This window comes from Pan paniscus, chromosome 13 (assembly GCF_029289425.2).
Source record: "Pan paniscus chromosome 13, NHGRI_mPanPan1-v2.0_pri, whole genome shotgun sequence".
Taxonomy (NCBI): domain Eukaryota; kingdom Metazoa; phylum Chordata; class Mammalia; order Primates; family Hominidae; genus Pan; species Pan paniscus.
Window position 1 is genome coordinate 70,348,181 of NC_073262.2, and position 14,229 is coordinate 70,362,409.

The window sequence follows — 14,229 nt, forward strand, 5'->3', positions numbered from 1 at the left end:
CTTGGACTTGAAACAAGACCCATTTTCTTTTGTTCTTCTTCCAGATCCTACTGTGGATTCTACTGCACTTGGAATTCTTTGAGCCATTGAAATTACCTGGGGCATCTGTTAGGGCTATCTCCATTTTAAGCACTAGGAAAAAGTGTTGCTTCCTATTGGAAGTGACCCCATCTCTAATAGCAGAGATTTAGAAAAATAATGCATTCAATGTTAAATTTATTTAAATAGCTGCAATGATTAGTTTCTCTACTGTCAATAGGGGGAAAAATACCATGTCAAGGGGTGAAATCAGTGACCGTTTTGGATAATGTCCATATGGGAATATTAGATAACAATGAGTCTTTGGAGAAAGAGGCCCATGGATTTTGCAGGTGCACACATGGCAATTATTATCCCTTCTGAGCAGAATAGACAACTGAGTGCATCTCAAAATTTTAGTCACAATTCTTACTACTAATGAAACATAGATCTATTTACAAACTCTTGTGCCCATTTCCAAAATCTAGAAACAAGTAATTACACAACTTATTAACTTACTACTAGTTCACTGATAACTCTACTGCAAGAACATGTATAAATTCCAAGAATAAAATATAAATAAGGCATTACGAAGGTTTTCTTGGAAGGAAGATCTGTTTGAACTGAGAGATAAAACATGAATTTTAATTGTTTAATTATTATCACAAAACGAAGTGAAAATTCTATAAAATGGAAATCACGTGGGAAAACACACTTAATTGCACCATCCTAACAAACTTATCTGTATTGTATATCTTTCAGACATGTTTCTACATCACTATACATTTTTTTCATATTTAAACCATCTTTATTTACAAAATACTATCCTGAGAACTGTAATTCCATTAAACTTCAATTTGAGAAAAGTGTAATCACTTAAGTAACAGCAGTTACTTAAACTGAAAATGAGATCAGTCAAAATTGCTTTTGAAGAAAGCAAAAATATTGTCAGATTTCTTGCTGTGGTTCTGGATGTTCAGTAGCAGGCTCCTTTGAAGGTGGAATCAACCCTCAAGGGAACTTGCTTCTACCTTCAGAATGTGGGGTTGGGGTAAAATCCAGGTCTTGGATGAAAGTAAGGAGGTAAACCCCTCGGTGGATAGATGTTTCTCATTGCAAATGGAGCATGTGGTGGACCTGGGAAATCCCTTGATAGAAAATAACCTCGTGAAGCTCCAAACATGGTTCCTGGAGGAGGTTGGGGGAAAGGAGGTCCTCTTCTGGTGAACAGGCCCCTTGTATCCACTGGAAACAATGGACCACTGATTGCAGCAAGAGGTGGAGGAATAAAGCCGGGGCCAGTTGCTTCATTTTCAGCAGGGAGAGATGAATCAGGCACATTTAAATGACCAGGATCATCTTTGGCATCATTTCTAGTGGATTCCATTTCTGAAGGCATTGACCCATCCATTTTATCCAAACAAGGCATATTAAAACTTCTGAGTTCTGCTGGTCCAGACAGTCTATCAGAATTAGAATAAAATCTGTCTTCCCTTTGTGGAGGAAGAGCTGAATCAGGATATGATTGTCCTGGTGGAGGAAACATCATCCTACGTTCCTGTTCCCATGGAGATGAGAGGGACCCAGTGTCAGAAGGAGCCCTGTGAGCATCAGTTGACCTATCACAGCTTGGTTCTCCTCTGTTATTGGTAATCTGATGGTCCAGAGGATTCCCTGGGCTGCTTGGGCTTCCTCCTCCCCCTGGAAGCACAGGTGAGAGTCTGAGTGGATCCTCCAACAAAGTTTGAGGAGAGAGAAAAGCTCTCGTTTCAGATGAAGGCTGACCCAATGGTGAGGGACCATATGGCGAAAGCTCTCTGCCAAATGCTGTATTTGAAACATCAAGTGCATTAGGATCTTTTTCTAAAAGTTCAAATTTAAACTCTGTTTCAGTTAATTTTTGTTTGTTGTGAGCATTTTCTTTCCTTAAATCATTGAGGTTTCTTTCAGCAGTCCGAGCTGCCAACCAATTATTATGTCCTTTTTTCTCGTAGGAAATAACCTGCTTTTGATAAAAATGAACAGTTCTCTCCAATTCTTCTTCAAGATCTTTGGCTAGCTTTCTATAGGTCTCCAGCTCTTCAGTGACATGGCTGATCTTTTCTTCCACTTTAGAAAGCTTCTCTTCTTCCTCTATCCGGTAATTTTCCTCTATTGTCAATTTCCTGTGGAGTGTCATTTCATTTTCTTGATATAGTTCAGTCATTATTTTAAGTTTCTGTTGAAGCTTCTGATTCTCACTTTCAAAATATATGTTTTCTGACTGCAAAGATGCTTGTTGAGTCTGAAGATTTTTAATATGCTCTGTAAGCTCTTCCTTTGTTTTGTCCACTTCAGATAACTGAATAATAATGTGGTTTCTTTCTCCTTCTAAGGCTTTTAAAGAAACATTTAACTTAGTAGCATGAATCAGTTTCTTCAAAGCTCGTTTGGGAGGATCATCTAAGTAAGCACCATTTTCCGATTGACTGTTCACTTCTAATTCCAAGTTATCATCATCCGTTGTGTCTTCTTCAAGCATAGCAGCCTGATCTTTCATCTTTAGCAACTGTCCAGTCAGAGTCTTGTTGTGATTTTCTTTATCATTTAGAACTTGTTCTGCGTACACTTTGGAGTCTTCAAATGTTATTTTCTGTTTATTAAGTTCACTCACTTGTTCTTTCCATACTTCAGCTTCTTGCAAAAGCTGTTTCTGGCTTTCCTGAAGTTGAGAATTTTCACTCAAAGCATCTTTTATTGCTATCGCCCGTCGTTCTTCAGTCACTGGAAGAATCTTGCAGATGATTCTGGCTTCAGCTATTTGTGATTTGAGGGATTTTGACTCATCTTCTAGAGATTGTATCCTTTTTGAAATATCCGCCATCAGTTCATCTTGTTGAGAACGTTTAGATTTCTCTTCTTTTAACTCTATTTCTAGACAGAGGATTTCATCCTCAAGTTCAGAATTGGACCTGTTCAGCTTTTCACAGGTTGCCTCCAAACTTCGTGCTTCTGCTGCCGCCTTCTCAAAGCTGGCATCCTCTAAAGATGACTGTACTTCATAGCCTTCATACTCTTTTTGAATAAGGCTAAATTTTTCAAGTAGTTTACATTTTTCTTCAATTAGTCCAGAAAGCATTTCACCAAGTTTTTTCTCTCTTCCCACATAAAGCCGACTCCTAACCGATCTAAAACTTCTCCACAAAAAAAGGAGAACAACAAAAAATCCAACAACAGCTGCACATACCACCAGTTCGCACGGAAAACCATAAGGATTCGAATCTTGTCTCATACTCTCAGGTAGTGCTGCCACAACTCTGCGTAGCTCCTCCAGGACCAGCCCCAAGTAGGGCCGAGGGGTAGCGCCAGGCTCCTCCATAGTGCCAAGCTGCTCTGGCGGTCACCGCAGTAACACTGGCCACAACAAGCGGTGGAGAACACGCAGCCTTGGGTCTGGAACCCGAATCCGTACGCGGCAACCAACCGGAGCGGACTACTGCGGAGCCGGCTGCGGAGGGAGCTGGGGAATGCGGGCACCCACAGGCCTCACAGGCCCCACAGGCCCATGCTGCCCCCCGCACCCTCCCCGGGCCCCCCTGTTACACTTTACATCCTGAGGCAGCGCTGGTCCGAGCCCGACCCACCTTAGTTCTGGCAGTTTTCACATCATATATTTTGAAGCTCTATTTTTTGGTGAATACACTTTTAAAATTGCTGTCTTCTTCATAGATTAAACCTTTGATCATTATATAATCTCTCTGTTTCTGGTAATTTTCTTTGCTTTATCTGATATACATACAGGCACTGTTGCTTTCCTTTCATTAATGTTTGTGTAATATATCTTTTTTCATCCTTTAAATTTGGCCTGCCCTGTATTGGTAAATTTCAAGTGAGTTTCTTGTACACAGCACACAAGAAACATATAAGAAAGGGTCATAGTTTTAAATACACTCTTCTATTATCTGTCTCTTGGTAGATCATTCATAATTAAACTAATTGTTGATACTTTAGTGCATAAGCCTGACATTTTTTGTTTTCTGTATCAATTCTTGTTTCTCTGCTTATTTTTGATGACTTCCTGTGGGTCACTTGAACATTTCTTTTAGAATTCCATTTTGTTATTCATAGTGTTTATAGTGTATCTTCTTTTTTATAGTTTTTTTGGTTGCATTTTATAGCTTAGTGGTTGCATTTTATAGCTTAGTGTATATTCCTTTATATATACATCATCACAGTCAATTGGTATCATCTTTATTCCAGTCTGAGTGAAGTGTAGCAACCCTCTGTCATATTATGTCTCTTTACCCTCTCAAATTTGTAGTGTAATTGTCTTACATACATTTGGAATAACACTAGACAATGCTATGATTTTTGCTTGAAACATCAATCATATAGGAAATTAGAATCTATGAAAATAAAGTGAGTATTTTAGAGCTGCCAGAAAGAAATCTGACACAACCTGTTTTGTCTTTCATTTTTTCTTTCTTTCCTTTATATTGATCATAGATATTATGATGCCCTATCTATTAACTCCAATATCTGGATTATCTATGAGTTTTTTTTTTATACTTTAAGTTTTAGGGTACATGTGCACAATGTGCAGGTTTGTTACATATGTATACATGTGCCATGTTGGTGTGCTGCACCCATTAACTCGTCATTTAGCATTAGGTATATCTCCTAATGCTATCCCTCCCCCTACTATACATGTTTTATACAGTGATAGTCATGTTGTTATACATAGTTTTTTTTAACTTTTCAACTTACTTATTAAAAGTACTTTCCTTTGTCACCACACCTGTCCTCATAATTGTCATCTTTTTTGGTTGCAACATAATATTCTACTTAACATAATTTAATTAGTTTATTCACTATTATTTGACATTAAGTTATGATATTAGAAAAACAGATCTTTATAGGTAAGATTTATTCCTCCTCCTTTGGTTTCTTTATGTAGGATAAGTTTATAAATGTGGGATTATGAGATCTATGCTTCTGAACATTTTTACAACTGTTAATATATGATGCCAATTTATTTGGCAAAGGCAAGATAATTAATTCTTTTTCCAGCCATACATGAAGTTTCCAGATTCACCTCAATATTGTCAGCAAAGGAATGTCTATCCATCTGTCTCTATGCAATTTAATAGGTTAAAAAATGCAATTTTCTTCATGCTTTCATTTTTATTTGTTTACTAGTGAAATCATTTTAACATGTTAAGGAATAATTATATTTCTTCCTTTTGTATGATCTGTTACAGTTTTTTTAAATGTGTTTGTCCAGTTAGGGAGAGGTCTTTTCATCAGAAAACTCAGGTTGATGAAGGCAGAAATGCAGAGCATTTTGATTTGTTTGGATTATAGAGTACACAAGAGGGGAGAACAGAAAAACAAGCATGAATCAAACTGTGGCCAAATTACAGAAGGTCAGGAAAGGAAGAGCAACTTTCTCAGCAAGAATTAAGATTCTTTTCTTGCAAGAGTTGTGTTAAATGTGGATTAACAGTTATTAAACAGGATTTATCCAAATTGGTTCATAAACAAAAAAAAATCCCCAATTTCAAACCTCTCTTATGATTCATGAAACAATCAAATATCATCTTTGTTCTGCAGGGCAAAGACATGATATAAATATGTTAGTGTCATTCTGCATATGCCGAATATATTCTTAAAAAATATTGCTTTTGAGTGTCAATATTAGTTTTTGCAATCACTAAGTTTTAAGTGTAGAACAGTGGAGGGGAGAAAAGCAATATTTTTCTTCACCAGTTGCTAGGTTCATGGCTGAGACTCCTATAAAAAAGATAGATTAACAAGATACAAATCTATTTGATAAATTTTAAATTATTTCATACAAATGTATTTATTATGTTTTATGTGACACAAGGCCTTCAAAATTGAAGACCCAAGAAACAGGAAAACTGTGTGTTTTTATAAAGAGTTGCGCAGAAGTGTGATGGGAGGACAAAAGGGCATGATCTAATGGTCATCAACTGGGTCAGGGGAGATTTAGCAAGGCCTGTTTGTTTAGATTCTTCTTTGTGTCCCTGTGTGACATTCCTTCTTTTCTGGTAGAGGGTAGGACACCTGTCACATAAGGGTGTTCAGGGGAGAAAGGAGGGAGAAGGTCAGAAAATGACCTTTCTAATAAGTTTTATGGCCTGCTTCAGGGGAGGACAACAGAGAACTTCCTGTTTCTGCTGTTTTCTCAAATGCCAAGGTGCCTTATTTTGGGGTAGCATATCTGGAATGCTGTCAATAGGTAGATAGGAATTCTAGTGTACAATTTAACAACGTACACTTCAGTAGGAAAGATGTTTGATTCATGCAACATCATCTCAGTAATAGATTTATTATCAATACACAAATTAATCTAAAAAATAGCATTAGTTATTATAGCAGTCAAGGTCAAGTAAAATAGTGACATATTCAGCTTGACTACCAAAGCACACTAGCATTTCTATTTAGAGAGTTTGAAATTATCCCAAGCTTCATGACTATAATTTTGTTTGAGTTTACTCATTTTCTATGTTTTTGTGTCAGATATGTGTTCATGTATGTGCATTGATTTTTGAGATGCTTTTAAATGATATGTAAATACCTTTTTAGTTATGAATTTTGCAAATAATATGCTTGACGTACAGGCAGATTCCGTGAATGCGTGCTTGATATGCTACAAGAGTAATAATAAATACTAAATGATTGCAAGTGCTCTTTTTGCACTAAAGTTTACCTAATATAATTTAACACAAGCTTATCAAATTTATAGAAAATAGGATTTCATGTCTGTGATTGCCATCTGTTATAATAGAATCCTAGTCCCAACTTTATACCTGCAGAGGAAAAGCTTGTTGGTCACTAGATACAACTGCTTTGTTTGAGAGGCTTGATTCTTTGTTTATCAGAGCAGTAGATAACAAAGGTGATAGATAAGAAAGTGCAGGGGACTGGGCGTGGTGGCTCACGCCTGTAATCCAGCACTTCGGGAGGCCGAGGCAGGCAGATCAAGAGGTCAGGAGTTCAAGACCAGCATGACCAACATGGTGAAACCCCATCTCTACTAAAGAATACAAAAATTAGCCAGGTATGGTGGCACGTGCCTGTAATCCCAGCTACTCAGGAGGCTGAGGCAGGAGAATCACTTGAACCCAGGAGGCAGAGGTTGCAGTGAGCTGAGATCTCACCATTGCACTCCAGCCTGGGCGACAGAGCGAGACCCTGTCTCAAAAAAAAAAAAAAAAAGAAAGTCCAGGAAGCCTGGCCCAGTAACAGGTCCTTTGGTGAATGGGGAGTTACAACCGCTGCACTTGAGCAAACTGAGTTGTACCATGTCTAAAATTCTAGCAAACTAGTGTGTGGTTTCCTTTACATCATATGTTGTGATTAAAATGTTATATATATTTTTTTACATAATGGGCTTTCTCAGTAATGCAACTCTAGAGATAAAGCAGGATTGAACATTTTGATAAAAACAGTACTTGTTTTATATCAACATTTTCTACTTAGGAATTGGCTTTTATATGGTGAAATTGATTTTTATTTATTTAGTTTTGTGGTTTGATGCTGTCTACTAATTTAATCACTTATTTGGTCTTTGCTGGTAGAGGGGATATTATGATGACACTAGCTAAAACATCTAGGGGGAAGTTAAAACATTCCATTATCTGTCTGCTTCACCTACAGCATGGCAAACATCTGGACACTGGAATTTGTTCCCAGTTTTTGTATTCAGGTGATTACAAATGGTGCCAAACTCAGTCACTGTCAATAAACACCACTTGCATTAAAGTAACACGGTCACACAACTTGCAAGATCCATGAAGAGGATCTCATTTCGGGAGTTCAACAAAAAGAAGGTTTTTACACAGCTGCATAGTCACCAAAGAAGAATCCCAGGGACAGGACATGTGACAACCTCATTTATTCATTCATTCATCTACTCGGTGTCATTCAATACATATATGCCAATGCTGTTGAAAGAAGACTTTGGTTTTGGAAATGGTGCATTGGAGTGTGGTGTTGTTTAAATGTCCTCCGAGAGAAAATACCTCTGCTACACATTGATGCTCTTTGTAACCATTCTTGAAATTTTGGTTTGGTTAATTGTTTACTGAGGATATTACATGGGGCTTTCTGACTGGCATGTTTCTGCCTTTGGAACACTGAGAGTGTAATATTCTCAGTTTCCCCTAGAGAAGAGGTACAAAAGATGCATTGGGAATCTCACATGAGCCATCCTATGAAATCAACTTTCTATTGTATGTTGTTGTTATTGTTATTGTTACTGTTCAGCATTCTTTCTTCATCTCCCTCCTTTTTTCTCTCTCTCTCTCTCTGTCCCCCGTCTCTCTCTATATATCTCCATCTTTCTCTCTCTTCCCTCTCTCACTCCTTCTCTTCTCTCTCTCATCTCAGCCAGAAAATGCTGTGCAGGTGTTATTCGTCATTGAAAATACACTCCGTTACAGACAATTTAGTTTATGTGCTAAAGCAAATACACAGTTACAGATAATTTATTTAATGCAACCAGGAAATGCCGGTATCTGATCAGAGCTTCTATTTGGACAACACGAAAGAATTTAGCAGGTTTATATGCAGTTAAAGCTGAGGAAAGGGAAACCATTTGTGAGCAATTGAAGCAGTGCAGAAAAGGGAGAGTTGGTAGATCTCACTGTATTGCCTTTGATTATTCCCTGCTGTAAAAATTCCTCTTTGTGGACAGAGGCAGAAACAGGAAATAGCCATATAAGTTAGATTTTTTTTTTCCCATCAGAAAATGCCAGATGTATCTTAAGAGAGGTATAACAGTGTTGTGTTATCTTTCTGGATGCACTGCCTATGGGAACAAGAACACAGACAGCAGCTAGAAATTGATAGAACAAGAATCAGACCTCAAAATAGAGAAAAGAGGAGAAAACTGGGGAAAGCTGTGCAAAGCGCCAGGGCACAAAGCCAATGTTTCAAAACAAGAAACATCCAACTCAGAAAAGAAGAAGAAATCAATGTAGAATCTTGGGGACCTGGCTGTGGCTGACACATCCCAAGGAGAGCTACCTAGGGCTCTGAGCATACCCTGGCCATCAGGCAGCAATGGCTCTGAATCTGGGGAGGGCTGGTCCTGTAGGCAAATGAAATTCCAGCCAGGTAGTAAACTAGAGGTTGAGAGCAGTCAGGGACTGGCATTTGCCACTTCAGTGGCACTATTTTCTTTTCATTTTTCTGAACTCTTGGAGGGTTCAATTATTTGTCTCTAATGATAAATATTCTGTAATGATGAATCCAGTGTTTTTCATTTATTTTGATTGTTTCTTCAAATTATCACCCTTGGCTGTAGTATTCTCTCCAAATTGCTTTTGTTGAAGAAATTTATTCTGTGTAAAGAGGATAAAGGAGTCAACTAATTAGTCTTCTCAAATGTTAATTCTAGTACCAGTACTCGTTTACTTGGAATCTTTGTATAATGATCATAGGCTTTGAGGTAGGCTATAGTATAAATGCACTGTAATGTAAGTATAAATTCCATTTGTAGTTGAGAATTCTCTGCACAGATACTCCCAAGATAATGAATCTATGTAATACTTTACGGACTGAATACTTTTTTCTCCTTTTGACATAACAGTGAATTACAAATTATATAAACAATTGACTGCTCTTCTCAAGCAAAGTCAAGAGGCTACAATTACCCCAAGAGAAAGACTTTAGTGTCTTTGACCTGACATTGACCACAGTTTTCAACTTTCCAAATGTACTGAATAAGTAGAGAATATCAGATATTCAGAAATCTTCGTTCCTTTTAATTAGCTTTTAATTAACTTTCTATGTCCTTTAATGAAGATTCAAGTTTTTTATAATCATACAGAGTTCATGACTCCTGCGTATCCTTAATACCACTGAAGCCAGAATTTTACATAATAATTGGTTACTTAAAATGCAATAGCATGGTAGACAAACCATAAGCTGATGGCTTTGAATTAGCGTGGTCTTTGATAAGAGCTTTATTCCACTGCCCTGGGAATCATATGCTTTAGGAAAGATTTGTTTAGAATTGGACAAAAATCAGAAGTAGTAAAAGCTCAAATTCCTAAATCAAGTGACATGAATTTTAGTGAACCGGGGACATAAAACTGAATTGGCCCCAAAATTATTTCTTCCTTTGGCTTCTATCTCTACTCCACTGTCACCACCTCCAAGGTAACCCAGAAAAAAAGTGTAAAGGAAAAGAGAAAGTTCAATGATAGATGAGTCCAAAATTATTTTATTGAAAGGTCTAAATTCCTTACAGGTAAAAATTCTACTCTTTCCTGAAATACTATAATTTTCTGTGAAGATAGTCTCAAAGTTTTCTGTAAAATACCACTTAATATCACTTAACTAGTGTCAGCAGTCACTGTTTTGGGTCGATCTTTTCTAAGGTTGTGATGAATTTCACTGTAGAACTTCATAGCAAATATAGTTTATAGGACAAACAAAAAGAAATAAAGCACAGCAGGTGACATGTTTAAACTACCTGAGAGAACAGACTCTACTTAAGAAACCTACTCTGTTTATGGCTTACATTGGAATGAATGTTAGAGCTGGTGATTATTGATGCAGTCTTCTCATTTAGTAGATGTAAAAACTAAAGAGGAGTGAAACTACAGGACTTAATGAAAATTTCAAAGCAGAAGTTTTGCTTTCATTAAAATAAGCCCAACAATAGATGTATTTTAAAATGCTGTTATTTATTAACCAGAAATTTGACATATACTTCAAAATATTAAGATTTAATTCATTTAAACATTTTATTTGAACATATTACCATTCTCAATTTATTTTCTTTCTTTCCTTTTTTTTTGTTTTTTTGAGACAAAGTCTCACTCTGTTGCCCCAAGGCTAAAGTGCAGTGGTGTGATCTCAACTCACTGCAACCTCTGCCTCTTGTGTTCAAGCAATTCTCCTGTCTCAGCCCCTCGAGTAACTGGGACTACAGGTGCATGCCACCACACCCGGCTAATTTTTGTATTTTTAGTAGAGACAGGGTTTCACCATACTGGTCAGGCTGGTCTTGAACTCCTGACCTCAGGTGATCCACTCACCTCTGCCTCCCAAATTGCTGGGATTACAGGCTTAAGCCACCGTGCCTGACCCCATTGTCAATTTATTTTCATATATTTAGTTTGAACTTCATCTCATTAGCCTAGTTTGCTGAGATTGGCCTATAGTCATAAGTCTTTTTGCTCTGAATATAAAGCTTAACAGTATTGTTTACTGTTTCCTATAAATTACACTGTAGTGAAATATTGAGTGACAGTTTTTACATTTGATACATCTAAGTGATGAAGATTCAACCAGTTACCTAGAGATAACATTTCAAAATGGAATATTTGGCACCAACATCAATAGAGACATTCTCCTTGCATTTATGTTAAATTTGTCTTCAGTCAATTCAACCATGCCTGGTTGTGCAACACTCTCTTTGATTATTGGTTTACTCCAGAGGCTGAAATGTAAGTGAATATTGTAATGCCCATCAATATTATCTACAAGGCTTATTCCAAAGCTTAAATCCAGTCCACAGTGGAGGGACTCAGAGTCCTACAGGGGAAACCTCACATTCCTGATGAGCCAGCCCCACATCAAAACAAGTAAATAATCTAAACACCCCAAGGGCAGCGCTAGTATTTCCCAGACAACTTAACATCTACAAACTCGGAAACCAAACGTATTTGTTCACCTTTAAGCTATTATTAAAGGACTGGTTACTTATTCAGAAGAACTTGAATTCTTATGCCTCTATAGTAGTTTTGTCAAACTTTTTGATCTCTGACGCTTTACTCTCTTAGAAATTACTGAAGACCCCAAAGAGCTTTTTACTATATGGGTTATATTTATCAACATTTACCATGTTATAATTTAAAGCTGATAATGTTAACACCTTTTATTGAATTTTAGAGAAGCAATACATTCATTATATATTAGAAATAAATCATATCTTTTTAAGAAAAAAGAGAATTATACTTTACAAATCAGCCAGAAGATGACAGTGGCTGGCCCGAAGGAAAACAGCTGGTTTCTCATATCTGCTTTTGCAATCAATGTGCCATGATCTGTTATTTTAGTTGGAGTATAAGAAAAAAATTCAGGCTTCATGGAGATACGCAGTTGCAAAAGGACCTCCTCAAATAGTATCAGAGACCTACAGGTGTCCAGGGACCACACTTTGAGAATCACAGCTCCAGAAAAGACAATACCTTTTTCCATTCAGTACTTGGAGAACATGACCACTGGAGAACCCCAGTTTTATTATTCAGAAATGACAATGAGACTCATTTGTCCAGAAGAATGTAAAAACTATTAAGTCAAACACTTCATTGTCAGAGAGGTTCCTATAATACAAAACCTGTGTGTTCCAGCAGGGGCATTTTAGCCCACAGCTCTCTCCTGTATTCTGATGTACTGCCCTTCAGCATTTTGAACTTATAAAACCCTACTGTCTGTCATCTAGAAGCCTCAAAACTTGGAGGACAACTGTCAATTCAAAGCCATATATGAAGCCCATATTTCTACCAGTTCTTGTCCTAGAAGCACTGACTGGCTTCTATACTCTTGTCCCAGTTCTAAGACACCATGGTACTTTGCAACCAAGCCAGTGATACCTTGATATATATTTTGTGTGTGGTCCTGGAAGTGCTTGGTTGAGTCATGATTATTTGGACTTTGGCAGTTCATTTTCCTCAGGAATACATGTTGCATCTCTGGAAACCCTGAACTAATAATGTTAAGCCAAATACTCCAAATTTCTTATCTTTTATAATAAAATTTCTTGTCTGTTCCTAAGGTATGTAAGTTCAGTCCCTTCAGTTTTTAGAAAACAGAAGCTAAGAAGGGCTAAAATACTTTCCCAAGGGTACATGGAAAGTAGGGCAGAATTTAAGTCCACTTCTTTTTGGACCCTTAATATAAGTGTGCTTAGACTGTCTAATGGACTGAAATAAATATGGCCCTGGAAAAATATACCCGAAAACCCTCTTCCACACTCTGACCTCATCTAGTTGAAACATTCCACAGTTGACCCCATGAACCCCAAACTCCAGCATCATAGTAGTGTTCAGGGAGATGAAGACCTTCCTGACAGAACCATGTGTTAGTTCAGGATCTCTAAGAAGGAAGGGTAACCCTAAGTCAAACCAATTAAAGTGACAGTTGACTTATTTCTCTGTATAGAAGAACCAATTCAGAAGACTTCTGTGCAGATATTATGCCACTGCTAACCTATATTTTCAAATATTTATGGGATTAAAATTTTCTCTGGTGTTGAGGATCAAATATGCTTTAACAGATCTTGGGCCTTTAAGACAGAGATATGTTGGTTTCTCCATAAAATCAGTTCGATAAGTCTGAGTTGTCTCCTTTACAGGGAGGAAGAAATGGCTTCCCTTGGAGCTATCCATGGAACTTATCTAAGGGACTCATGTTTTTAGCCTGCTTCTCCAGCTTAGGTCTGCCCTGCTTCCAAGTATTTCTAGCACACCAAGCTTCTTTGTGAGTCTTGCTATGATTAGTTTTTGAAATGGAACCTATGTTTTTCAAGCCCAGAGGCCTTACACTGCAGGTTAATATTTCCAGTCCTACCCTCTACCTATTCATCGCCTTCTTTGTGCTAGCCCCATCTTTGCCAGGAATCCGCCCACCTGCCCCTGGTCCAGGCATATTGCCCTGCCCAAGACAGAGACTGACTTAAAGAGTAACCAAGACTAACCTTAAAAGCAACCAGTAAGCATGATTTAAGGATGATTGGAAAACCTTTCCTGCCCCCAAAGTATTCCTCCATTTTAGACTTGGAATGTGACAAACCTCCTATTTGGGAATGTAGCAACAAAGAACATTGTGACTGGATTTGCACAGGGCACCAGATTAAATATTTTATATACTTTGTCTAGTTGACATTCATAACATCTCTATGAGATAAAAATCATTATCCCCAGTTTACAGTTGAGGGAATCAAGGCCCAGAGAAATTAATAACATGTCTAATTTAACACAACTGGTATGTAGCAGAGGCAGTTTCACACTTCAGTCTAACTGGCTGTATACCCAGTGCTTTCTGCCTTGCAGAATAGAATCTGAAATAACCTCAAGCATCCTTAGATTCATTGTTGTTTACATGTAAGCAACATTTGGCATCTGGCCTTTAATATCTCTTTGCTTTAGGCACTTCATCATTTTTATGTCACATGCTCATTCACCCTTGACC

General features: G+C 37.5%; 2 protein-coding genes across 4 annotated transcripts in view; one reads left to right on the forward strand and one right to left on the reverse strand.

The window, feature by feature from the left end:
* The window catches only part of B3GALT1 (beta-1,3-galactosyltransferase 1), a 574,453-nt gene that overhangs the window by 413,303 nt on the left and 146,921 nt on the right, over positions 1–14,229 (forward strand). The gene's annotated exons all lie outside the window — the stretch shown is intronic.
* Positions 399–9,131, reverse strand: LOC100986933 (cTAGE family member 9-like). Its single transcript, XM_003824312.5, has one exon. The coding sequence runs from the start codon at positions 3,374–3,376 to the stop codon at positions 1,052–1,054; it is 2,325 nt and encodes a 774-aa protein (XP_003824360.3). The 5' UTR covers positions 3,377–9,131; the 3' UTR covers positions 399–1,051.